This window comes from Danio rerio, chromosome 6 (genome assembly GCF_052040795.2).
Source record: "Danio rerio strain M-AB ecotype USA chromosome 6, GRCz13ab, whole genome shotgun sequence".
NCBI classification, from domain to species: domain Eukaryota; kingdom Metazoa; phylum Chordata; class Actinopteri; order Cypriniformes; family Danionidae; genus Danio; species Danio rerio.
Window position 1 is genome coordinate 21995097 of NC_141026.1, and position 25516 is coordinate 22020612.

A 25516-nucleotide genomic window follows, 5' to 3' on the forward strand; every position below is an offset into this window, starting at 1 on the left:
CTTAGAAATGTAGCCTTGTAGACAGGTACCTTGTGATGGGGAGGAATGCAGGAAAAAGGCAGTATTCTACATCCTCATCTAATAGTTTGTCGGCATGACACAGACAAACATTACTCTCATTACTGAGCAAACTCGGAGCACTTCTTTTCAACTTCAGCTCTCTTTGCCACTGGTCCTTTACCACTGTTGTTTTCACATCTGGAAATTTACATATGAACAGCATGCTTAATGAAAGGTGGGATCACGTTAGCTGTAATGAGGCAATATAGGAGAATCCGTACCAGTCCTTACTTTTATAAGGATTACATAAAAAGAGATTATTTGTTTTCGACTTGAATTGGTTATTTCAAAGTAGACATACCAAGCTTTATATAGATATCATTAATCATCATCTTTGATTAGTATTTGCTAAGTTTCCTTTTATTTTAATTATGTGTTTTTCTGACCACAGTCTGCACGCGTCTTATGCAGACGCTTTTTATAACAATGCCCCGTGGGCGTGGTCGCATTAAAACTAATAAGATCAGACTGAGAAACTAGACATAGCGTTGGTTTCATTCTGATTACTTTATCAACCAATGTTGTTTTCATGATGCATAGCTGAATTTAAAGTAGACACTTCAAGCTTTCTAGAGATACTTCTCTCATCATTGTGTGTTTTGTTTTCACAAAGTTTCAGCGCATTTTACTGACTCGCTTCTAAAAGCAGTTCATGGAGGTGAAGTTAATAATACTATGTTGTTTTAAATTATATAAAGCAGCTGTTGACTGCTTCTCAGGACAGACTGCAGTTTGCGTATGAAACTGGTGTAGGGGTAGATGTTGCAATTTTTTATCTTTTACACATCTAGAAACATCAGGTAATACTGTTAGGATCACATTTTTTTTATTTTTTAAGTGCATTCAACACCATCCGGCCTGCACTACTGAGGGCAAAATTAGAAAACGCAGGTTTACAAAAAAGTATGGTAAGTTGGTTAACTGACTATATCACAAATAGACCACAGTATGTTAGGATGCATAACTGTGGGTCACAAGTTATAATGAGTAGCACTGGTGTTCCTCAAGGAACAGTTTTAGCTCAATATTTATTTATATTCTATATGTCGGATTTTCAATACAGCTCCAAAATTTGTCATTTACAGAAGTTTTCCGATGACTCTGCAATTGTAGGTTACAAAAGGAATCATGATGAGAGTGAGTATAGGTTGCTTTTTAAAAGTTTTGCTGAATGGTGTAAAACAAAATGTCTTAAATTAAACGCTAATAAGACCAAAGACCAGATGATTGTTGATTTTAGTAGACATCCAGTGATTATTCAGGAGTCAGAAATGTTTTATCATATATGTACCTGGGTGTTAGGCTTGGGCTGTATCCAAATTTTGATACCGTCAAACCGCCTCCATATTTTACCCCGGTATTACCGGCGTAATAAAAAAAATTATGACGTAAGGCTCAGACAGCGTCACCAAACTGTTAGCTTGTGCCTAAACCATTCAGAAACTAAATAACCTATATGCAACTTTAGGCTTGCGGTCACCTGTTTGTCTTTGTATTCTGCGCGGGACACTCCTCTCATGCAGACACACACACAGAAACAGAGAAAGAGAAGCGAAGCACAGCACCTCTCTCTCTCTCTCTCTCTCTCTCTCTCTCTCTCTCTCTCTCTCTCTCACACACACACACACACACACACACACATCGCTCCCGCGGTTTATTTAGAAATTTACTCCCGCATCACAAGAAAATCTGGTCGGTTCCCGCGGTACAGCAGCGGGAATGCAGAGAGCTGTAATTGGGCCATAAAAATTATACCCGATGGGGCCTGAGTCCGACAGGTGCATTTCGATTGATATGTTTTAAAGCCCGAACCCGTTTACAGCCCGACATTATACAAATGTGCTCATGCACACAGCTCTTTTGCATTTTTTTCAAGAATGAGTCATTTATATGTTTTAACATAATTTATTCGTAACAAACGTAGACTATAGGCCACTTGGAAGTTGGAACAAAAAATTAAATGCGTCTAAATAAATTACTCTGTAACGTCATAACATCTCAGCACTTTAAATAGGCCTAACTTAATTACATACCCTTAGCCATTAAATTGGCTAACACACCAATGAAAAGAAGTCTTGCTTAACAAATCGAATTAAAATAAACTCTAAATAATGATGGGTATTTTGGCAAAAACGAAATTAAGATAAAGGCTCTGCGAGATTTGTTTCGCCACTTCTCTTCACAATCTGGTATTGAGGCAACGGTGAAGCTGAATTATAAAATAATATTGCCAACATTAGCCTGTATACCTGTCTACATTATGATTATATGGTTTAATTAATATTCATTTATAATTGAAAAACCCTTTACTCACCAAGATTAGGCTACGTGTTTTTGTGGAGGAACATTATTAAATCCACTGGCTTTAGCGCAGTCTTGCTGTCAGGACCGATGATGCGTCCAGCAGAACTGAACACCCTTTCCTACTGCTACAGGCTGAAATGCAGAGTTCTGATCTGGCTAATTTTGCAAGTTTTGGGTAGGATTGTTTGTTCATCTTCTACCAGTCATGAACATCCATTTAATTTGCCATGACAGCAGTTTCAAAGTAGCGAGTTTTCTCGCCTTTTTACCTGTCAGCTTGCGGTTTGTGCTCTACCGTAATACGCAGTGTATGAGCGACCGGCGAAATACCTTTGCGGCTAGAATGACAGTTCCTTCTGAGCTACTGACTGGCTTGACCGCCGTCAAAATGAGCTTTTTTTAACTTCTCTGTCATCATTGTTTCACCTTTGCAGGGATGGATTTTAATGCAGTTATTAGGATTTTTTCGGGTCCCACCGGGTTCAGGCAAAGATCTTCAGCTCTAATGCAGACCTCTCTGACCTCCAAACTGCAGGTCACTTTGGAGCGCGACTCGTCACCTCACCACTCCCCCTCCCTCCCCCACCCCCTCTCTCTCTCCTCCACACTTTCCTGTGATGACAATCACACATACATTTTTGTAGGCATTAAATAAAGTATGTATTATATATTTTATGACTGTATAACAGTATTGAAACTGACACCGTTGCTATTTTTTGATCCTGCGGTATACCGTAATACCGCCCAAGCCTACTGGGTGTACAGTATATCTAAACAACAAGCTCTATTGGTCTGAAAATTAGGTGTATCAGAGCTGCATTCATTTATTAAGACGACTGATGTCCTTTGGTGTGTGTCAGACACTGTTAAAAGCTTTTTTATGATTCTGTGGTGTATTCTGTGATCCTGTATGCTGTAACCTGCTAGGGAGGGGGAAAGTTGGATGAGAAAAACAAATGAAATAAGCTTATGAAGAGGACAGGTACTTTTGTGGGGTGTGCACTACCAACTATTGAAGAGATTGCACATAATCGAATGCTGGACAAATTTGTCAGTATGATGAACCATGATAATCATCCTCTTTTTGATACAGTCCAAGCGTGTGCAAGTTCTTTTAGTGCAAGATTAATTCATTCCCGGTGTTACAGAGAAAAATACAGGAAGTTGTTTTTACCAACAGTCATCAGATTGTACAACCAAAGTCATACTAAATTAATTGTGCTGAATTGAAATAGTTATTAGTTATGGACAAGTGTTTACTCATTGTTTTTGGAACTAAGGTATGCAGCATCATTGTTATTTATTTATTTTTTTATACATATGTTACTTATTTTATCTATTTTTTATGGATTTCCCTTTGGGGATTAATAAAGTCAAACAAACAAACAATCTGCTGCTTTAAAATCAATTGATTAGATCTGTCTGCAAGGCAGTCTCACACAACCTTGGGGTGCTTTAACATTCGTTTATATTGGGATAGATAAAACTGTTGTTTCAGTTTAACTATCTGAATTCTGTTTGCAAGAAAATAAAAATACCAACTAATCAGATAAGGAATTACTTCTAACGCAATACGTTTAGATACTAGAATATTGGCACGAATTGTATTGAATTCTGAGGAGGTTTATTCTGTAAATTTTGCATTCATTACGTTTAAGTTTTTGGCCTCTCATTAATTTATGTATTCCTTTGACTATGAGCTGAGGACCTCTGGTTGAGTTGACAAGAAAATAACCTATTACTTGGAAAATATCTTATGGACTGTTTATCTTTCAAAAATAATTGCAGTTTGATAAAAAAAAAAACATGTTTTATAAATTGCGATTGCATATTTGTTTAGTTTAAACAGTTTTACTAAATGAGTGGATTTTATGCATATTCCTGTGAAGGTATAGTGTGTCCACAGTCATATTGGAGTGATAAAAACACAATTAGTCTTTTTTTTTTACTAATGTTAAAAATGGGATCTGAATCCTTTCCATTTTGAGGCCCACTGCAACGTGACGTAGGAGTGCTGTTTCCCCGCCCACCAACTTTTTTGACAGCCTCGTATTAACATGTCTCTATAGTAACACGTATAATCATATCCACAAGACAAGACGTGTCCAAAGCAACCAGGATTAAACAATCTCTTCATCTCTCTATGATCAGCAGCACCTCAAGAATGAGTTTCACAAGTGAAAAAATGTTTTTACATTTTTCACAAGTGCAAAAATGTTTTTAAAACAGTGAATGTTTGTAATAAACGCAGTAAAATTGCTGTAATTTATCATCCTGCAGTTGCATGATTAGTACAATTACAAAAGAAGATGCTTCAATCTCTACAAAGCTACAAAGTCTAAACAGCTCAAATTTCCAATATACACAAAGGTATAATAATTAATCTGATGAGTATTTTGAGGTGACACATTCTGTAGACACAAAAGACTTATTTTAAATCTTGAAAAGGGGGCAAAATAGTTCCCCTATAACTTCTTTACGTATTAATTTGTTTGTTTGTTTGTTTACCTTTTAGTTAAAAAGAATGTTTAGAAAGGAAGCTGGAAAGAGAGTTACCGAAAATGCAGATACACTGAACATCAATTTACAGCCACTTGAGAAAAAGGACAGCAAAGGTATATATAGATTTCCCTTTAATACACAATGTTGTTTATAATATTGCTACTTCAGCATTACTGTTTGAATTGGTAACAAATAAGAAATGTTTCACTTTGTTGTAAATTCCAACCACATATATATATATATATTTTTTTTACCATATCCTATTATTCAGGTAAAGAAGAATCAGTGCAAGAACAGGACTGTTCTGGTATTAATTCCATTCCATGCTACTCCAACAATGATCCTGATCATAATTATCTGGAAGAGGGGAAAGAGCCATCACCTGATGCTTCTCAGGAACAATGGGCCCATTTGGGGGACCCAGATTCAGATGAGGAGCCAGGGGATAACACTGATGATACCAGCTCTGTTACTTCTTCTGCTAGCTCTACAGCCTCACTTCAAAGTGGCCCAACACGAAAAAAAAGCATTCCTCTATCTATTCGCAACTTAAAGAGAAAGCACAAGAAGAAGAGGACAAAATTTTCTCGTGAATTTAAACCAGGAGACAGGTGAAATAATACACAAACAAATATCACTGATTTGTGTGTTCGGAAATGATCCAGTATTGTGTTTGATAATGCAGTACTCAACTTTGAAATAAAACACTTTGCTTTAGCACCAAATAGTTTTCACCACATATTTAAAAAATGCTCCCAAAGTTACTAACTGTATCTAACAGAGGTTGCCACAAGCAACTGTTTACCATTGGGTATAATAAAATAAACACACATTCTACATTTTAAATCTCATCGTACTGAATGGTGAACCATCATCTTTAACTTCATGTCTTACCAAGACAGACCTTCTTGTGATTTCGGCCAACCCGGTGCTTCATCTTCAACTTATCCATTCAGTTAGTTAGATCAACCATAACTCCTTCCAAGACAACCAATAACTTTTTGTGCTTTCAGTAAACCCAATGCTTCATCACAACTTATTTTTTAACCTCTTAAAAATGCAATTTTTCACTCACTATTCTTCTGTCTTATTGTCATAAGTTAATTTGCCACCAATACTCTCTACTCTGTTTTCTTTATTTTTCTGTCTATCTTTTGTGGATTCTGTTTGCTTTTTTTTTTTTGTCATACTTGACCTAATGCTAAAAATCTATTCCAGGTTTTACTCAAAAAATGTTCATCTAAAAAAATACTAACAATTTGGAATTATGGAAATATAGATAAATAAATAAATTTAATTTAATTTATTTTTATTATTATTATTAATTTTGCCTGCAACACACTCTAAAAAGTTATAGGCATGTCTCCCATGAAATTGCACAATGAAGCATTCATTAAATAATTATTTCCTAAATGTGTTACATATTGAATTATGATCAGATATTCTAACAATACCCGCTCAGAGGTTTTAAGTAGACATTAAGTCAATCATATTTCTGACAAATCTCTTCAATGTTGTGTTTGTTTGTACATAGGGTGGCAGTTGAAGTTGTCTCCACTGTAACTTCTGCAGATGTGATGTGGAAGGATGGTAAAATAGAGACAGGGATCCGCTCCAATGATTTAATCCCTATCCAGCACCTTGACAACCATGAGTTCTGCCCTGGAGATTATGTTGTAGACAAGCGGCGTAAGCTCTCTTTATAACACGGTTGTATACATTTTCAGTATGATTGTTGTTTTGCTTGTTTTTTATTTTATACTCTTTTACAATTCAATAGTTTACTAATTATTTTACACAGATCATGTTATAAGATCTTGCTATAAGATCTTGCTTTTTGTTCACTTGATATAAAAAGTATGCTTTTTGTGCTTCCTATAGCCCAGGTTCTTCAAGATCCAGCCATCTACGGGGTGATTCAGTCAGGTGATCATAAAGCCAGAACATGTGCCGTCAAGTGGGTTAAACTCAATGCTGCAGGTGATGATGTTGAGGTATGATTGATTTTCGGGTTAAGATATGTTTACGATAGTCTATTTTTAAATTGTTTAAAAGATTTATTTTGGACTTATAGGTGATTGGGGAGGAAGACGATGTTAGTGTTTATGACATTGCTGATCATCCAGATTTCCATTTTCGTACAACGGATATTATCATAAGGATTGGCAATTCTGGTACAGAGGACTGCGGAACTGAGGTACAAAAAATAGATTTTAAAAAAGATAGTTGCTTGGAGAAACATGTTTACCACATTGTCAATGTCCATTTAATATCAGATGACCCTCATTTTGTAGTTTAAAATGTACTATAACTTTACATTTTTCTTTAATGCTTAATTTCCACTGAGCAATATGGTACAGTACAGTATGTTTCCACTGTCTATAGTACTTTTGGTAGGCATGGTGTACAATAGAAAGTGGAATTGACATGATTCTTATTCGAAGATGAAAGCCATACAGGTCGTTCACATATTGTGTTTTGCATGCTCTTCTTTTGCATGCTCAACTTCATATTTCATGTTTAGACATATGCCAAGCACACGCAAATAAAGAGAACCCCACATGCTTTCTTTTCCACACATTTTTAAATACGACATGGAAACAGCTCAGTAAACCATGGGACATGGAGAGAATCCTGTTCTTGCTTGTAATGTGGCTGTTTGTCACAAGAAATCAACAAGCTTTGTTTGAGCTCTGGTCTGTTCTGAGCTTTTTTAGGTACCATGCTGTTGTTCTTGGTCCCAAAAAAAATGGAATGTTATAGTTTACTATTTTGATATTTCTAATAGTAAAAAAAAATAATAAACGTGTACCGTAAACTACTGCAATTTTTAAAACGACAAAATTAGTTGGTAATTCTTGTTATTTGCAATTTCTGTCAACTTGACTGCTATCTTGACTGTTTGCATAGAGATCTGTTGGCCAAGTCTGCAGGGTGGATTTAAGCAGTAAAGTGGAAGTTGTTTGGGCTGATAATTCAAAGACAATTGTCTTGCCACAGGTATGCACCATTCTATACAGGATAAAATGTTAAACTTGAATGATCTTTGTGGTGCATATAAACATATCTACATATAGATTCTGGAACTAACAATCATTTGTTCTTTCTATCCCAGCACTTGTATAATGTTGAGTCTGAAATTGAAGAAACATATTATGACTCTGCCGAGGGCAGCAGTAGTGGTGCCTCATCTGAAGAATGGGAAGATGAGAGTGATAGTTGGGAAACAGATAATGGACAAGTGGAAGAAGAACCAGGGGGTGAAGAAACCATCTCCATTTCCTCTTCCACCACAGCTACCACATCTGATGAAAAAACTAATGGCATACTTGCCTTCAAAACTACAGACTCAACAGGAACATTTTCTACAACTGAACTTGCTGGAGGTATTGCATTCTCTTACCATTGTATTAGGTTTTACATTAAATATTCACTTCTGTATATTCACATTGTTTCACAAAAAATGGACTCACGAAGAGTTTGGTAATTATAAATTTCATTGCCCTCATTTTTATAGTTAACATTTTGGGTGCTGTTAAGAACATTCTCCAATGAGAGAGAAAGAGTTGATTTGAGTCACTCCTCCGAGTTGGGTGCACTTTATTGCTAATTACAAAAAATGGGTTCATCTAAGGCTACATGATCAATGTCAAACATTTGCACATGGCATTTTGAGTTTGAATCAATTGCAGCTCCTATCTTCAAGGCCACAACATTCCACCAGTGTTGTAAAATATATATATTTTTAATATAGTTGGTTTTATTAATTTATATTCGATGTGCCAGAGATGTTTACTAAATTGCTAAAACCTAAATCCATTTATTTTGTATATTAAACATTGCAAAAGTTGCTCATAGAGGTGTAATGGATCACAGTTTATCCATAATCCTTTTGCATCACAGCCCACAGATCGGCGCCCATGTGGCCTTTGGATAATTACCTTTTTTTTCAATTGTAGATCTAGTTGTAGATTGCTTCAAATGTATAAAAGCATTTTGGCTTCCTTACAAAATAGAATGATGACAAAATAAGTTGTGGTGGCATCTAAATACTTTTTTGTGTCATTAAAGGTGTTTTCTGTCACTACTTGATTAGCCTGCATTAACAAAAACTCAGTGCAGGTTTACATTAGCTGCACAATAAATCATTCAAATATTGAGATCTCAATTTAAACACCCATTTATGACATTTCACTTTTATTTTAATTATGACAAAGTCAAAATATTTATATATTCCAGACGTGCGGTTATTATTATTGGCAGTAAGTTCTTCATGCTGTCATTTTCCCCTGTTTCCGCTAATCCTGACATTATCACTCTCTGCTCTGACCTGAGTCACCAGGTTTACAGTCTATACGCTTATTTCACGCGGCCGCCATTTTAAAGAACCAAAGCGAGGCTGCGGTGGGAAGAAACCCGGAAGTATAGGACCAGCACTGTAAACATTGCAGTAACATGCCGTGTACTATAAACCTCCAGCTGTTGCCGAGATTTTAAAATGCAGAAATGATGTAACCATCACTTTAATATCATTTAGTAAGTTTATTTTAAACAATTAAAAGCAATTTAGCATCAAACAACATCACAATCTCAGTGATGCGCTTAAGTGTCCTCCTGGGCTTCAGTTCAGCCTGTGTAACCCGGTGAGTGATAAAACACTGCAGTCCTCTGCAGCACATCCTCGTGTTGTCTGTAATAGTGTTGTCCCGGTACTGAAGTTTTAAACCCGGCTATTTCCCGCTATCATGGAAGCGCTGCTGAGCGCGGATGACTCGACTGATCTTCACGGCTTCGCGCTTCAGTCTCCATGTATCTGCGTTTGGTTTGCACTCAGCTTACCGCTCTTCACCCAGTGCAAACACCGATACAAGGAGACTGAAGCGCGAAGCAGCCGTCAAGATCAGTCTAGTCATCAAGCAGACCGCTCCTCTGTCTGTGTTGTGTGTGTGTGCCCGGTAAACAGCTGTGAACTGATGACCTTCTCGGCCAATCACAATCATTTCTGTTGAACACGTGACCACAATGGCAAATCAGCACTGTTTTAAGAAAGCCATCAACAGTGCCTTAATGTTTGTGGGATATTTATGTTTTTTTCTTTTAATTCAGTATCGTGACAAGTCGAAAGAATCAGTTTATTTTTTTTTATTTTTTATTTTTATTTTTTTTTTTATTGAGCGTATATATATATTATACAATTTCAATCAACAATACAAAAAAGGCTCGAATATTTTTTGTTTGAATATACATACAAAACAAAGCAGAAAAGACAAACAGTGTGGAAGTAGAATACAATTTTGTAGCAAGAAGTACAATAAGAGTTTATATATAAAAAAAATGGAAGAAAATGCGTGTTTATACAGATACTGATTGTAAGAAGTCTATGAAGGGTTGCCAAATATTATAAAAACCTGAGAGATTGTCCTTCACCAAATATCTAATTCTTTCTAAATGTAAAGTATTGGAGAGATCTCGAAGCCACATTTTGTCAGTCGGTATCGTTGGTCCTTTCCATGACATCAAAAGTAATTTTTTTGCAGTTATAAGAGAGTAGGAAATGAACCGCTGTTGAGCTGAAGTAAATTTTCTAAATAGCTTTGATGTGCCAAGAATAATCAACAATGGATCAGGTGATAGTGTAGTCTTAAAAATTCTTGACAATACATTAAATACATCAGACCAGTAGTTTGTGACCTTCGGGCAAGAAAAAAAAGCATGGAAAAGTGTTGCATTAGGGGACTGACATTTATCACAGTTGGATAAAGCGTTTGGGAAAATGTTGTGGATCTTTACTTTTGAAAAGTGAAGCCTATGTATAATTTTGAATTGTATAAGACGATGTCTCGTATTATAGGAGCATGAGTGTATGTGTTCCAAAGATTCTTCCCAGATGTCATCAGGAATATGGGTACCCATGTCTTTCTCCCAGCTATCCTTGTATTTATTGGATGAGGGGGGGGATATTGTTTGTAATTTGTTATATATATTAGAGATAAATTTATTTTTATATGGGGATATAGTGCAACATTCATCAAGCATAGATTGTGGTTGTGTATCGAAATCTGGCATTAATTTTTGAATGTAATCTCTAACCTGTAGATATCTAAAGAAATTATTGTTATGTAATTTGAACTTTGTTTGCAATTGTGCAAAGGAAGCAAATTTACCCTCAATATACAGGTCACGGATACAACATAATCCTAATTTCCTCCAATTAGTAAACGTCAGATCTAAATTAGAAGGGGGAAAGGATGGATTTTTAGCTATTGGTAAAGAAAGAGGCAGCGTCTTGTGGGTAAAGTGTGATTTAATTTGTCTCCATATACGAAACAAATTATGTATGATCGGATTTTGAATGTCCTTTGTTTTGTCAAGTGGTAAAGGTGAAAGTACTAGGGCAGCAGGTAAATATGGATCACAGTCTTCCATTTCAATAGCTAACCAAATGGGGAGAGTGTTAGAAGTGATGTTAAAGGAGTTAATATTTTTCAAAGCACACGCCCAATAATACATCATGAAATTTGGGAGGGATAGACCTCCGTTCATTTTAGATTTGGTTAAATGTTTTTTGCTAATTCTTGGAGTTTTATAATCCCATAGAAATGGTTGAATAATTGAATCGATTTTCTTGAAAAAGGATTTTGTTAAGAAAATCGGAATATTTTGGAACAAGTAAAGTATTTGAGGCAAAAAGATCATTTTGATTGCATTTATCCTCCCAAGTAGTGATATTGGTAAGGTTTTCCAAAACTGAATTTTATTTTTAAGTTTTTCCAATAGAGGTGGAAAATTAGATTGCATGAGAGAGGAAAGTTTCTTTGTAACCTCTATACCCAGATATGTGAATTTGTCATTGGTAACCTTAAAGGGGAACCTTGTTAATGTTGTTTGAGGAATGTCATGAACTGGCATTAGTGAACTCTTTGTCCAATTTATCTGGTATCCTGAGAATTTCCCAAACATTTCAATTTTTTCAAGAATGGATGGTATAGAGAGGAGAGGTTTGGTCACATACAACAAAATATCATCTGCATATAGCGAAATTTTATTTGTTGTGGTCTTTGTCTGATAACCATATATTTGGGGGTCTAAACGTATACTTTGTGTAAGTGGTTCAATAGCCAGAGCGAAAATTAGAGCTGACAGGGGGCATCCTTGTCGTGTTCCTCTGAACAGATGAAATGAGGAAGACAAATTGCAGTTTGTATGAATTTGAGCTTTGGGGTTTGTGTATAAAAGTCTTATCCATTTAATGAACCTTTCACCTAAATTAAGTCGTTTAAGTACTTCAAACAGATATTCCCACTCTATCTGATCAAATGCCTTCTCAGCGTCGAGAGTCAATATGGCTAGATCGTTGTGAGTTTTCCTGTCAGTGTATAAGATATCAAACAGACGTCGTAAATTAGACGATGAGGATCTATTTGATATAAAGCCAGTTTGATCGCTGTGAACTATTGTATTCATTAAAGGGGTTAGTCTATTGGCCAGGATTTTTGCATATATTTTATAATCTATGTTTAATAGGGAAATTGGACGATATGAGCCAACGTTTAGCTCATCTTTTCCCTTTTTATGGATGACAGTAATTGTAGCTTGAGTTAATGTTGGTGGCAGGGTGCTGTCTAGTTGGGCTTGGTTGTACATTCTGTGGAGAAATGGTATAAGGATATTACTAAATTTTTTATAAAGTTCGACCGGCATACCATCAGGGCCAGGTGATTTTCCGCTTTTAAGGGAGGCTATTGCCTTTTGTATTTCTGTGGCTTGAATATCTGTATTAAGCATTTCCGAGTCTTCATGTGAGATTTTTGATAAGTTACATTCGTCTAGAAATTTATTCATAGTATTGTGGTCGCTGTTACATTTTGAAGTATACAAGTCAGAGTAAAATTGTAAGAAACGCGTGTTTATCTCCTTTGGTTTAAGTAATATATGTCCCCTGTCATCTCTAATCCTATGAATAGTTCGATCTGCTTCTATTTTTTTAAGTTGGCGAGCTAATAATTTGTGAGGCTTTTCTCCAAATTCAAAATGTTTTTGCTTAATGAATAAAAAAGCTGATGAAATTTTCCCGGATAGAAGCTGATTGAGTTGATATTTCAGGTTAGTTATTTCTCTATGTAATTTGGGAGTGGGGTTTAAAGCATTCTGTCGGTCTAATTGTTGTATCTGTTCTTCAAGATGTTTACATTGATTTACTTCTTTTTTCTTTTTGGCAGCTTCATATGAGATTACACATCCTCTTAAATAGGCTTTGAAAGCCTCCCATAAAGTGCATGGTGTGACTTCTGGGGTATCATTCGTTTCAAAATATAGTTTTATTTGAGCTTCAATGAATTTACAAAACTCCTTGTCTGTCAGTAAATAAGGGTTTAATCTCCAGGATCTACTGGGTGGGTCCATACCTTCCAGATGTAAATTGAATGTTATTGGGCAGTGGTCTGAAATTGATATGGTATGATATTTCACATTAGTTGTGAATGGGACTAGTCGAGCGTCAATTAGGAAATAATCGATTCTACTATAAGAGTTATGAACTGCCGAAAAAAAGGAATAATCTCTGCCAGATGGGTTGGTAAAACGCCATAGATCTATTAAGTTCATGCTTTTAATGAATGAGTTTATAAGAACACTTGAATTATTTTTGGGAATTTTACGAGATGTTGATCTATCAAGAAATGGGTCTAAAGGTGTGTTAAAATCTCCTCCTATTATTAGCATAGTCTGCGATAGATTGGGAAGCAAACTGAAGACTTTCTTAAAAAATGCAGGGTTATCCATATTAGGAGCATATATATTGACGAGGGTTAGAGATATGTTGTATATCTCTCCCGAGACAATGATGTAACGACCATCTTTATCTGCTATAGTGGAATTATGAATAAAGGGTATGCCTTTCTTTATTATAATGGCTGCTCCTCTTGCTTTTGTGGAGAAAGATGTGTGATATATCTCTTTTACCCATTTTGCTTTCAATCTATTATGGCAATTGTTTTTTAAATGTGTCTCTTGCAAAAAGGTTATGTCTGAGTGTAATGATTTTAAGTGATTCAAGACTTTACCTCTCTTTACCGGGTTGTTTGCGCCACGTATATTCCAGCTTGTAAATGTCAGTCCCCTTTTAATATTCAATGCGTTCGTCATATATAATAAGTGGGAAAGTTGGCTTCTGAATGAGATAGGGAATCAAGTATCTATCTGAATTGTATTGAATAAAACTTGTTTCTATTGCTGCACAAGAATTGTAATTCTGCATATTCGTGAGCATAAACACAGTGAACAACAAATAAGTGAACAACATGAACATAACTATCTTAGGCTAACCTAATGTAGCCGTAGGGAAATCGTTCGCGGGAAAGAACTAGAAGAACAAGAATAAAAAAAAAAAAAAAAAAAAAAAAAAATTAAATAAATAAAAACCTTCCCTGTATGAGTAACCTAACTTACTAAGACTGTTACTTCTTTTGGGGGAAGCTCCCCAAGCCAAATTATAGAATCATGACCGTTTGTAGCACAGAACAAAATAATTGTAGGATCAATTTAAAAATAAAATATATATAGCTTGAGAGTAATTTCTTATACATCTTATTGGAAATCTTCAGAACAACGTTTAGGAAACAGTGGAGATGCACATCATCAAAGAAATGAGGATATTACCTTGTGAAAACCTTCGTAGAATACTGACAGTAAGAGTCTGATATAAATGTCTCTCTCAACCTATATTTCTTGTTATGTTATCTTACCGCATTTGGTAAGAATCCTTACCTAAGTAGGATATCTGATGTATTATCAGTCTTTTAACTTCTTTCAGTTGATCCCGATGGAGTTGTTGTGAGCTGCGCAGCATACTCCTCGGCTTTTTGCGGATCTGTGAAGGATGATTGTGAGCCATTGTGGGTCACTAGTAGTCTCGCTGGGTAAAGTAAGCCATATCTGACGCCGGGTTGATTGCGCAATAGTTGCCTGGCTTTGTTGAATTGCGCCCTTCGCTTTGCCACTGACGGTGGGTAGTCGGGGAAGATGCTAATGGGTTTACCTTGATATTGAAGGTTTTTCAAAGCGGCAGCTTTGCGGAGGATGTCTTCCAGGACGTGATAGTAATGGAGGCGTATTACGAATGGGCGCGGTGGATCAGAGGGGTTCGGACGCTGGCGAAGGGTCCTGTGGGCTCTGTCAATAAGCGGGGGTTCGTCCAACGAGAGTACATCTTTCAGCAGATTGGCAATAAAGTCCCTCGGTTTCGTCGTCTCCGAGGCCTCTCGTATACCTGTAATTCTGATATTGTTTCTGCGGGATCTTCCTTCTAAGTCTTCATTCTTTTGTTTAAGACTGAGAACTTCGTTACTGAGATTAGCCACTTGTTGTTCAAGTTGGCTAATGCTATCTGAGTGCGCAGTGGCGGCTTCTTCTATGTCAGTGACTTTAGCCTGTAGCGTTTGAGATTTTGTTTCAAGATTAGTAATAGACTCTTGAGTGATGTTGTTAATCGTAACAATCTCCGCTCTCAGATCTTTAGACACCCGCTCAATGCGTCTTTCCAATTTCTCACAGATGTCATCTTTTATCTTAGTCATTTCACCTCTGAGTGCTGTGATGGCAGCTAATAGAGCTCGGTTAGGAGGATCCTCCTCATCACCGCTGGACTCGTTGGGCTGTGTGTCAGGCAAGGTCGGTGGTTGGTCGAGGCCTAGTTGCGTCGATTTCAGTTTCTTAGGTTTTTGTTTGCTCATGTTGAGATATCCAGTCGAACTTGAAGTCTAATTGTTTTAAAAGTAAATGCGTTCTGAAAAGATAGAAATTACAAAATTATTGGTCCTTGTAAGTATTTTTTAGCGGATTTGGCTAAGGGAGCTCTTAAACACACGTCTTACTCCGTCATCGCTCAGTGGCGCCCCCGAAAGAATCAGTTTATTAACTCGAGTTTGATAAATAGCATCTAAAACGTGTGTTTGGGAAAGAAAACATTAGCTAACTAGTGCCATTTCCTTTAACTTAGCTGAAAATGAGCTCTGATATCCCTTATTATATTCACCATTCATTCAGAACGGACCTCCGGGTCACCCGGAAGGTGGAGAAATTATAAAATTGTGTCACTTTCTCTTCGCTGATAAGCTATATAGCCAGTTACACAACATTCCTATTTAACTCCCAATGATACTTCCGGGTTTCTTACCACCGCAGCCTCGATTTCGCTTTTGAAAATGGCGGCCGCGTGAAATCAGTCTATGGGCCCTATCATGCACCCGGCGCAAGGTGTTACGCAATTGATTGATTAATATCAGCTGTCAATCACTCAGTCAATGCCTTCTGCCTTCACATGACAGGAGCTACAACCGTGAAAATGTGAAGCGCTGAAGATGAGAGAATGAAAATAACACTGACAGGTTTACCCACAGTTACTAATAATGGCACATCTTATTAGTGATCATGTGCTAAATGTTAATCTACCATTTACACTTTTCCAAGAGTGGATAAGACTTCCAGTGGCTTCAAGTCCGCTATGAAAATGACTAAAGCCATTGACTGTAAAGTCTGTGGGATGGGGTTTGCAGATAACAGCGTGAATTTTAAACGTGAGAGGTACTGTATAATCCTTCATTAAATCCTCATGATGCTGTTAGCCGTGCAAGAGGCAGCTATTTGTAACATCTGTATGTTGTAACATATGTAACACAGCTCATGAAAAGACAGTTATTGCTATTAAGATGACATGCGAATGATAAGTTATATATCAATATAAATGTGGGGTGGGGAGATGGATCTCGATGCCAGCTCAGCATCGTGAAGTTTGTCGGCCATCAGCAATGGACGATGGAATCGTCTATCGGCACAACCCTAATACAAGTAGCTAAAACTCGCTCAATCTGAGGCAGGAGCCAGCGGAGGTGCAACAACTTTAATCATATGGTACACACAGATCCAAGTTCTCATCTTGAGCTCCTTCTCATTCACTTGTAAACACTTGCTCCAATGGGTTTGTTAGCATTAAGGGCATGTCCGAATCCACTTTTGTTATTTAAAAGACAGAAAAATATGTTCTGTGCTCTGGCGCATGGTCTAACAGGGTTGTGCTCATTCTTTTAATGAGTTTTGGGTGTGTTTTGAGCTCTTAAATTCCCTTTAAGGGTAAGTTGTGTCGTGCTATGGCACATTTGCTATTTACATGGCAGACTTTGTAAGTGGCGCACATGGTCTAAAACTGAAGGCTATACTGTCGAGAAATCAGGTAAACAGACCATTTGTGCAAGGAAAAAAAATGAGCCTCCTCCATTCAGCCTCTTTACTTTCTCTTTACTTTTACACTTTACTCCTTTACTTCTGTGGATAAGGAAACAGTGTTGTTTGCACTCCACTGAAGACATCCATTAGTCTACATATTTAATTTTGTTTGTTTTAAAACAAGTGGTTAGAGCGAACTAATAAATGAACAATAATAAGGAAGTGTGGTAAACAGAGTTATATCCAAACACATGTCCTATTCTTATGTCCCATATGGTGATACAAAACACATCTCGCACCTTATTAAACTGGGTGTATGATAGGACCCTGGATGTGACAAAATATCTCGACAGCGCCACCTATACACTTTTAGTGAAGTAATCCTTGAGCTACGTTTAACACATACAAAACTTGGCACACATATAAAGCATGTCAATACTTGCAAAATGGCAAAATCTGAAACCAAACAGGAAGTTGGGAATTTTTAGTTTTCATTCAGTTTGAAAGTCATTCTTGCACTTAGTAAATGTATATGTAGAATATTTTATTTGGTTTTTATCATATACATCCTGGGGTATCCCTTCAATCAAGAAAAACTAGGGAGTAAAAGGTAGGTCTAAATGCGTAATTTTCATTATCTCAATATTAATCTCTTGCCAAAATGCAAGTATCTTCTGACATTCCCAAAATATATGTATTTGATTACCTACATTCCCGCAACCCCTCTAGCTGTGGACTTTTAACATATTTTTACACCATCAATGGTGTTCTAAAAAAACAAATGTTTGTTTTCCAGTCTTTTCCTTTCTAGTTATGGTAATTGATCCCTTTATGTGATTCTAAGCATATGATTTTCCAAATCTCATTCTCAATTGTTTTGTTGAGTTCAGTTTCCCATTTTGACTTAAAATTAACCCTTTAAGCGCTCCACCAAGAAAAAAAATAATTGAATTTTCACTTGACTCCTTATGTCACTAGTTACCACACTCTGCATTTTTGTCAACACATCCTATAATTTCTAAAATTTCAACCTTTACCAACTGGTAGATATTTCTTTTTATGGTAAAAGTACCGGACTTATTACATATATAGGAAAAAGTCCAATTTATTTAAAAACATCATAATAAAACGTTGTGGCGCAGTAGGTAGCAAGAAGCATGAAGGTCACTGTTTCAAGTTTCGGCTGGGTCAGTTGGCGTTTCTGTGTGGAGTTTGCATGTTGTCCTTGTGGGTTTCCTCCAGGTGCTCCGGTTTCCCCCACAGTCCAAAGACATGCAGCACAGGTGAATTGGGTAGGCTAAATTGTCGGTAGTGTATGAGTGTGTGTGGATGTTTCCCAGAGATGGGTTGCAGCTGGAGGGGCATCAGCTGTGTAAAACATGTGCTGGAAAAGTTGGCATTTTATTCCGCTGTGGTGATCCCAGATTAAATAAGGGACTTAGCCGAAAAGAAATGAATGAATCAATCAATCAATCAAAATAAAACATTTTTGAATACTATATCATCTTTATTTTTTGAAGTGTGCTATTAAATATTAGATTTATGTTTAACATGTTTTTTTGTTTTTGCAATAAAACTAAAATCAACTGTAATGCAACAGGATATTTTTTTTTTTTTTTTTTTTAACCAACACTAGTGTAAATGGTTATTTAAAACAGTTGTTCGTTAAATGACTTTTAACATTCATTATTTAAAACAGTTAAAATATGGTCAACCATTTGGTAGAGCAGGCAGTTAAAGGCTTAAGGGTGTTATTTGTTGAATCCAGAATTAGTCTATTATATATATGTAATGTGTCTTGAAACGGTGTAAGTCCAGTTTTTATGGATTTAAGTTTAGTTCAGTTTACTGTGGTTTAATTTTCATTGCTGAAAGTCAAAACACTGAAAAGCAAATTGATCAATGTGCAGCTCTACAAGTCCCTGACAAGTCCCTAGGAAGGCTGTCCCAGAGTTGGGGCCAGTTATGAGAAAGATCTACCGATTGTTTGTAGGAAGGAACATAGTTGACCAGATATGACTTTTTCAGTATCTTTGATAGAAAAGGCAGGTTTGAAATGGGTCTAAAATGTACTAATTCTTTGGGATAAAGCTGTACTTTTTTAATAAGAGGATTAATGAAGCATGATGCTGCCACCACCATGCTTCACTGTAGGAATGGTATTAACTTGGTGATGAGCAGTGCCTGGTTTTCTTCAAATGTAACACCTGGCATTCACTTCAAAGAGTTCAAATTTAGTCTCATCAGACCAGAGAATTTTGTTTCTTATGGTCTGAGAGTCCTTCAGATGCATTTTGGCATCCATGTGGGGAGTGGCTTCCATCTGGCCACTCTACTATATAGGCTTGATTGGTGAATTGCTGCACAGATGGTTGTTCTTCTGTAAGGTTCTCCTCTCTCTCAACAGAAAAACGCTGGAGCTCAGACAGAGTTCACAACCCTGACTAAGGCCCTTCTCCACCGATCACTCAGCTTAGATGGCCGGCCAGCTCTAGGAAGAGTCCTGGTGGTTCCAAACATCTTCCACTTATGGATGTTGGAGGCCACTGTGCTCATTTGAACTTTCAGAGCAGTATACATTTTTCTGTGACCTTCCCTAGCTCTGTGCCTCAAGACAATCATGTCTCGGAGGTCTACAGACAATTCCTTTGTTGACATGCACTGTCAACCCTGCGACCTTATATAGAAAGTGTCCAATCAACTAAATTTACCACAGGTAAACTCCAATTCATCTGTTGAAACATCTCTCAAATGATAAGAGAAACAGAATGTACATGAGCTCAATTTAGAGCTTCACAGCAAAGGCTGTGAATACTTATGTACATGTGATTTTTCAGCTTTTGTATTTTAAGTAAATTTGCAAATAAAATAAAAATTCACATTATTCATTTTATAGAATTTTGAGGAATTAAATTAATTCATTTTGGATTAAGGCTGTGGTATTAAAAAGTGATTTTTTTCCCCTTACATTTTTTAAGTTTAACGGAGCAACTAAGTCCAATGTGCTAGAAAGAAGAATCAATAATTTTAGTTGCAGTGTCAAGGTCTTCTAGGCTGCCTGGAATGCTGTGGAAATTAGATCAGGTTTGTTACTGACAAAGCCATCTTTAGTGCTAGTGGTGATTGTTCTACCATATTTGTAATTAGGAGATGATTTTGTAGACCTATCAATGCGCAATAAACAAGAGAATACATTGTGATCTGAAATATCATCACTGCTGCACAACTTCAACATTATCAATACCAATACCATGTGATAATATTAGGTCTAAGGTATGATTATGCTGATGACTAGGCCCTGGGACATGCTGTTCCACTCCAACAGAGTCTAGGATGTCTTAAACCCTGCTTACATTGGGATTTCAGCCACGGATTAGTCATCTGAGACAAATTTGGGAAATCCTCAAAGATTCCTAAAATTCTGTGCTAAAATCTGTGATTTTTGATTGTTGGTTTGATATGTTCACAGACAGTCACTAAGTGACTGATCAAATAACAAGCGGTGAAATGTCAAAACTGTTTTTTTTTCTTCCTGGTTTCATTATTGAGACATGCTGTGTGCAAAATTGCTACTACAGATTGTTTATGTTTGCTGTGAGGGATGACGTCAAACTCCAGGGGAGTTTTCTTCCATGTTTGTTGCATCTTCATTGTCATTCAGTCTGACATAATGACAGCTGAAATCTTACAATGTGACATGAATGCCATGTTCGTGCAGTCTGACATGCTACAATTGTTTAGGATTATAAAAAAATTGTAGTGTGAGCCAGCCTTAAGAAGGCCAGACTTAAAGCATCTTTTTCATTTTCTGTATGAATATTAAAATCACCAGCATTTAAAAATGTATCTGTGGCCAGAAATATTTCTGATAAGAAATCAGCTAATTCTTTTGTAAAGTCGGTATGGTGCCCTGGAGGCATATATAGAGTTGACAATTTAAATTTAGATTAAAATTTGTTTAAATTGCACACTGAAATATACAACACTATTACTTCAAATGAATTATATTTTAAGTCAGGTTGCTAAGTAACACTAAAAATATTACTGTATATTATGCCAACATCTTTGCCTTTAAGACACAGCTCGTGTTTTTAATTATATCATTCAGGTGAAGACTCATTTAGGGTCATGAAATCGTTAGGTTTTAGCCAGGTTTCTGTTAGATAAAGTGCATCTAGCTTTAGATGAGTTATGAAATGATTAAAAAAAAGAGTTTTATAGGTGAGTGATGTTCAATAATTCAAGTTTTATCTTTTGATTACCTTTATTTTCTATTTGATGAACATCAAATAGATTGTTTCCTTTGAATGGGTTTGGAAGTTTTTTTTTATTTTTTATTTAGAGGTTCAAAGAACAGACGCAGTCTCTATGTTCTTATATCTAAGTGGCTCTATGTGCTGTGGATTATCTGAGTTAGATAAACTGTGGATGCTAGGCTGAATAAGCGAATCTGTCCACTCCCTAACCTGGGCCCCAGTTAATCAAGAGCCAACACTAAAACTATATGCCAGATTACTAGAGAGGAGAGTTGCCCCAGCCCCGGTGGGATTAAGACCATCTCTCTTCAACAGGTCAGGTCTACCCCAGAAGCTTGGCCAATTGTCTACAAAACTTATGTTATTCAGTTGGCTCCACTTTGACATCCAGCCATTTAGTGATAAGAGTTGGCTGTATAACTCGTCAACACCATAAGCGGACAAGGGACCAGAGCATATTACGGTGTCTGACATTGTCTTTGCAAGATCACACACACACATTTACCTGACTCCAGCATATATACAACAGCAAAAAGAATCACAGTAAGACAGAAGTATGCTTGGTCAATATATGTGATCATACAAAGACAAAAGATCTGTCGTTAGTCTAATTTTTTTTTCTAATAAAAAGTAAAGACACAAAAGTAATAAAAATACATTCCTTTTTTATCTCTCTCTCTCTCTCTCTCTCTATGCATACACATGCATATATATATATATATATATATATATATATATATATATATATATATATATATATATATATATACATATATATATATATATATATATATATATATATATATATATATATATATATATATATATATATAGATCCACGCCAAGATTGTAAGAATGAGGTGGTCTCATGTTTATTGAAATTAACTCTGGAGTGGATCAATTGTAGGGAGAAGGCAAAACCATCCAACGAACTAACAAACCAGGCTATATCACAGTGAAGAGAGAATTATGAGTAGGGGTGGTATGTCATTCCTACCGGTAAATGTGCGTTTCTTGTCAAATGCGATATTAAAACCATACTGAACTATTAACAACAGCTGTTTATTTACTGAACTGCAGTCTTGGTTGATCTGTTATTTCTCTAAAATGAAAAACTGTACAAAAGCACGCACATCCCTCTTAACTGGGTGCTCAGCCAAAAAACGGCAAAGGCGGCAACACTAAAGCTCCAAAAATACAAATTTATTAAATTAAAAAGCTGACACAAAGCGTGTAACATTTCGAGTCACATGGATCTTCATCAGACAGTGATCTCTATCATGTAAAGCCTATGCATAATTCTAGCCATCATCTATGTATGAGAAGTCTGATTTATATTTGGTGACTATGTCTCTGGGTGTCACCATTCAAAATTAAAGCGCACATTTTCACTTATAATATCTTTTTGCTCATTGCCATAAATTAAAATAAGGACACATGACAGGTGAATGGGACTCTGCAGAGTAAACCTTGAAACTGACCAATGTGAGGAGAGTTTATTTCCATGTGACCTGTTTCAGTTATTTTGTTCCATTTAGAAATGTTGCTTTGTGAAATAAAATGCACCAAGAGCAAAGTGCAACATTGTAACAATTTGAGTCCAGTTTCAGAACAAAAGAATTGATCTGCAGGTGTGAAAGCACCCTAAAACATTGCTTTATTTATGTATATTCATGTAGAAGTATTATATCTTGCTTCCTACTGTTCATAAATAAACAGGATACTGTGAGCAAGGTCCTACAAAGAATTTTGTGAACTTCTGCAGATATGCCTTGCTTATTGGTTTGGGTGAAAAGTGCACACTTTGTAACAATTAATATTAATTATTTTAAGGTGGTGTTGCTACACCTGAGGAAAAGCCCACTAAGGAAGCTCCACCAAGGGGATTTCGTGAGCTTAAAGAAGCCCTAAAGATTTTGGAAAGTTTAAAGAACATGACTGTTGAGCAGCTCTGGACTGGATCACCAACCTCTCCCACAGCAGAACCATCAGCTGCAACTGCTGCCACAGCTTCTGCTGATATCAAACCCACAAAGGAAAAACGCTTTCTGGATGACATTAAGAAACTTCAGGAGAATTTGAAAAAGACTCTAGACAATGTTGCCATTGTTGAAGAAGATAAAATGGAGGCTCCCGTAGAAGAGGAAAGGATTATCACTCCAGTGTTAACTGAACCACAGACACCTGTGCGTTCTGAATGGCCTAGTGACACTCCAGTTTTGTGCCAGCAGAGTGGAGGCAAACCAGGTGTCACCTTTACCAGTGCTAAAGGGGAAGTGTTTTCTGTTTTGGAATGGGTACCAGGTACAGACTTTTTTGTTGTTGTAAGTTTTGCTTTTTTAAATAAGCATGACAAAGCAACTTGGAATTACTGACTTGCTTGTGTTATTTGCTTAAATGTAACATTGAAAGTCAGCACTGCAACTCCTTTTTTTCCTATACATTCTTTATTCTATAGTTTTATTCTCTAATTAAAAAAAAAAAAACTTTTCTCTTTTTATATAGACACCCACTCATTTAAAAAAATGGAATTTCAGCCAGCAGAGGCAAAGAAGTTCTTTAGCACTGTAAGGAAAGAAATGGCCTTGCTGGCCACCTCTCTGCCTGATGGTATCATGGTGAAAACCTTTGAGGACAGAATGGTGAATGTGACATGCACACAACCTAATTTGAAATAGACTATTCCTAGTACATTATTAAAATTATTCTAAAATGTCCCTTAAAATAAGGGATATGATTAGTCATTTTTAATTATGCTTTTCTGTTTTTAGGACCTTTTTTCAGCTCTCATTAAGGGCCCTCACCGCACTCCCTACGAGGATGGACTCTTTCTCTTTGATATCCAGCTTCCTAATATCTATCCTGCTGTTCCTCCTCTTTTCCGTTATTTGTCTCAGTGTAGCGGGCGGCTTAATCCTAACCTTTATGATAATGGAAAGGTTTGTGTCAGCCTTCTTGGCACCTGGATTGGAAAGGTGAGATAACCTGCTGTCTTATCTAACTTCTGACTGACATATTCCTGAATTTTCACTACCCCATTTAGGGTTGGGTACCAAAATGTAACCGATATGCATTGGACTGCATTAGCATATGAATTTCGATGCCTAATTTCAGTGGCACTGGTGCTGCGGAAAAGGACGAATAAGCCTCAAGGGGTATATCATGTTGTTTTAATGGAATTTGATACTGCATGCTGAATATAAATAAAAAACCTCCGCATTTTGTGATGCAGGTCTCTTTAGTCCTTTACTGACTCGATAGGTTTAGAGAGTATCAAAAGCCATGTGTGTATTGAATATACTGATGCCAGATGTGACAAAGTCCTTCATGATGGTACCAATTTGATTAAGGTGTTTACATGTCTCTACAGCACCTCAATAATGCCACTAAAATAGGAATACTCCACGTCTTAATTCCATTTCTGTTTAGTTAGATTTGAACTTTAGTCTGATAAGGGTAACCAAAATTCACTGGAGGACTCATGGAGGACTCTTAAATTAAAATCATATTAAAATCAGATTATTAGTGTAGTATGCATGTAAACGCATAGATTCAAGCCCTAACCCTAAAAAAAAAAAAAATTCACTGAATTTGATGATAGCCTTTCCACAGGTTAGTGGTAAGCTAATGTAATGTTAATTACATAATGCAAATATTGCATTCATGTTAACAAGCAAATGATCAGAAGAAATATATTAATGCAATTCAAATATACAAAATATAAATACTTTACCCTTTAATTACTCTGTTCAATTAAAATGGTAAACAAAAATATATATATAAAAATGTATATAATGTATATTTTACCAGAGTTATCCACCATAATTTTATGACTCAAAAGTATCAGTTTAGGCACCCTTTTGGCACCTTTTCAAAAGTATCTATTTAGCACCGGTATTGAAATACCCCAAACAATACCCAACCCAAACCCCATTTAGTTGTTGCTTTACTTTTGTCCTAAAATAGAATGTTGCTTGATGTTCTCCATTGTGTTGTTTGAATAATGGTAAGTCTTAATATATGATTTTGTATCTTTTTACAGGGCACTGAAAGATGGACAAGCAAATCAAGTTTACTTCAAGTGCTTATCTCTATACAAGGTAAAAAAAAGTGCACTCCAGTTATGTTGTTGATTGTATTAATTTATTGTAGTGCTGCACAGTGGATCTTGTTTT

General features: G+C 36.3%; 1 protein-coding gene and 1 long non-coding RNA gene across 4 annotated transcripts in view; one reads left to right on the forward strand and one right to left on the reverse strand.

Moving 5' to 3' along the window:
• LOC147836322 (uncharacterized) overlaps nt 1-25516 on the reverse strand; it is a 309667-nt gene that overhangs the window by 267645 nt on the left and 16506 nt on the right. The window lies entirely within an intron of this gene.
• ube2o (ubiquitin-conjugating enzyme E2O) overlaps nt 1-25516 on the forward strand; it is a 135922-nt gene that overhangs the window by 106884 nt on the left and 3522 nt on the right. For 2 of the 3 annotated variants that reach the window (NM_001440840.1, XM_087254814.1), the window contains 11 exon segments: nt 4880-4979; nt 5138-5477; nt 6401-6555; nt 6748-6860; nt 6941-7063; nt 7777-7866; nt 7982-8252; nt 23175-23645; nt 23847-23983; nt 24113-24316; nt 25384-25441. In NM_001440840.1, the coding sequence (NP_001427769.1) occupies nt 4880-4979; nt 5138-5477; nt 6401-6555; nt 6748-6860; nt 6941-7063; nt 7777-7866; nt 7982-8252; nt 23175-23645; nt 23847-23983; nt 24113-24316; nt 25384-25441 (2062 nt within the window). 3 annotated transcript variants of the gene reach the window in all.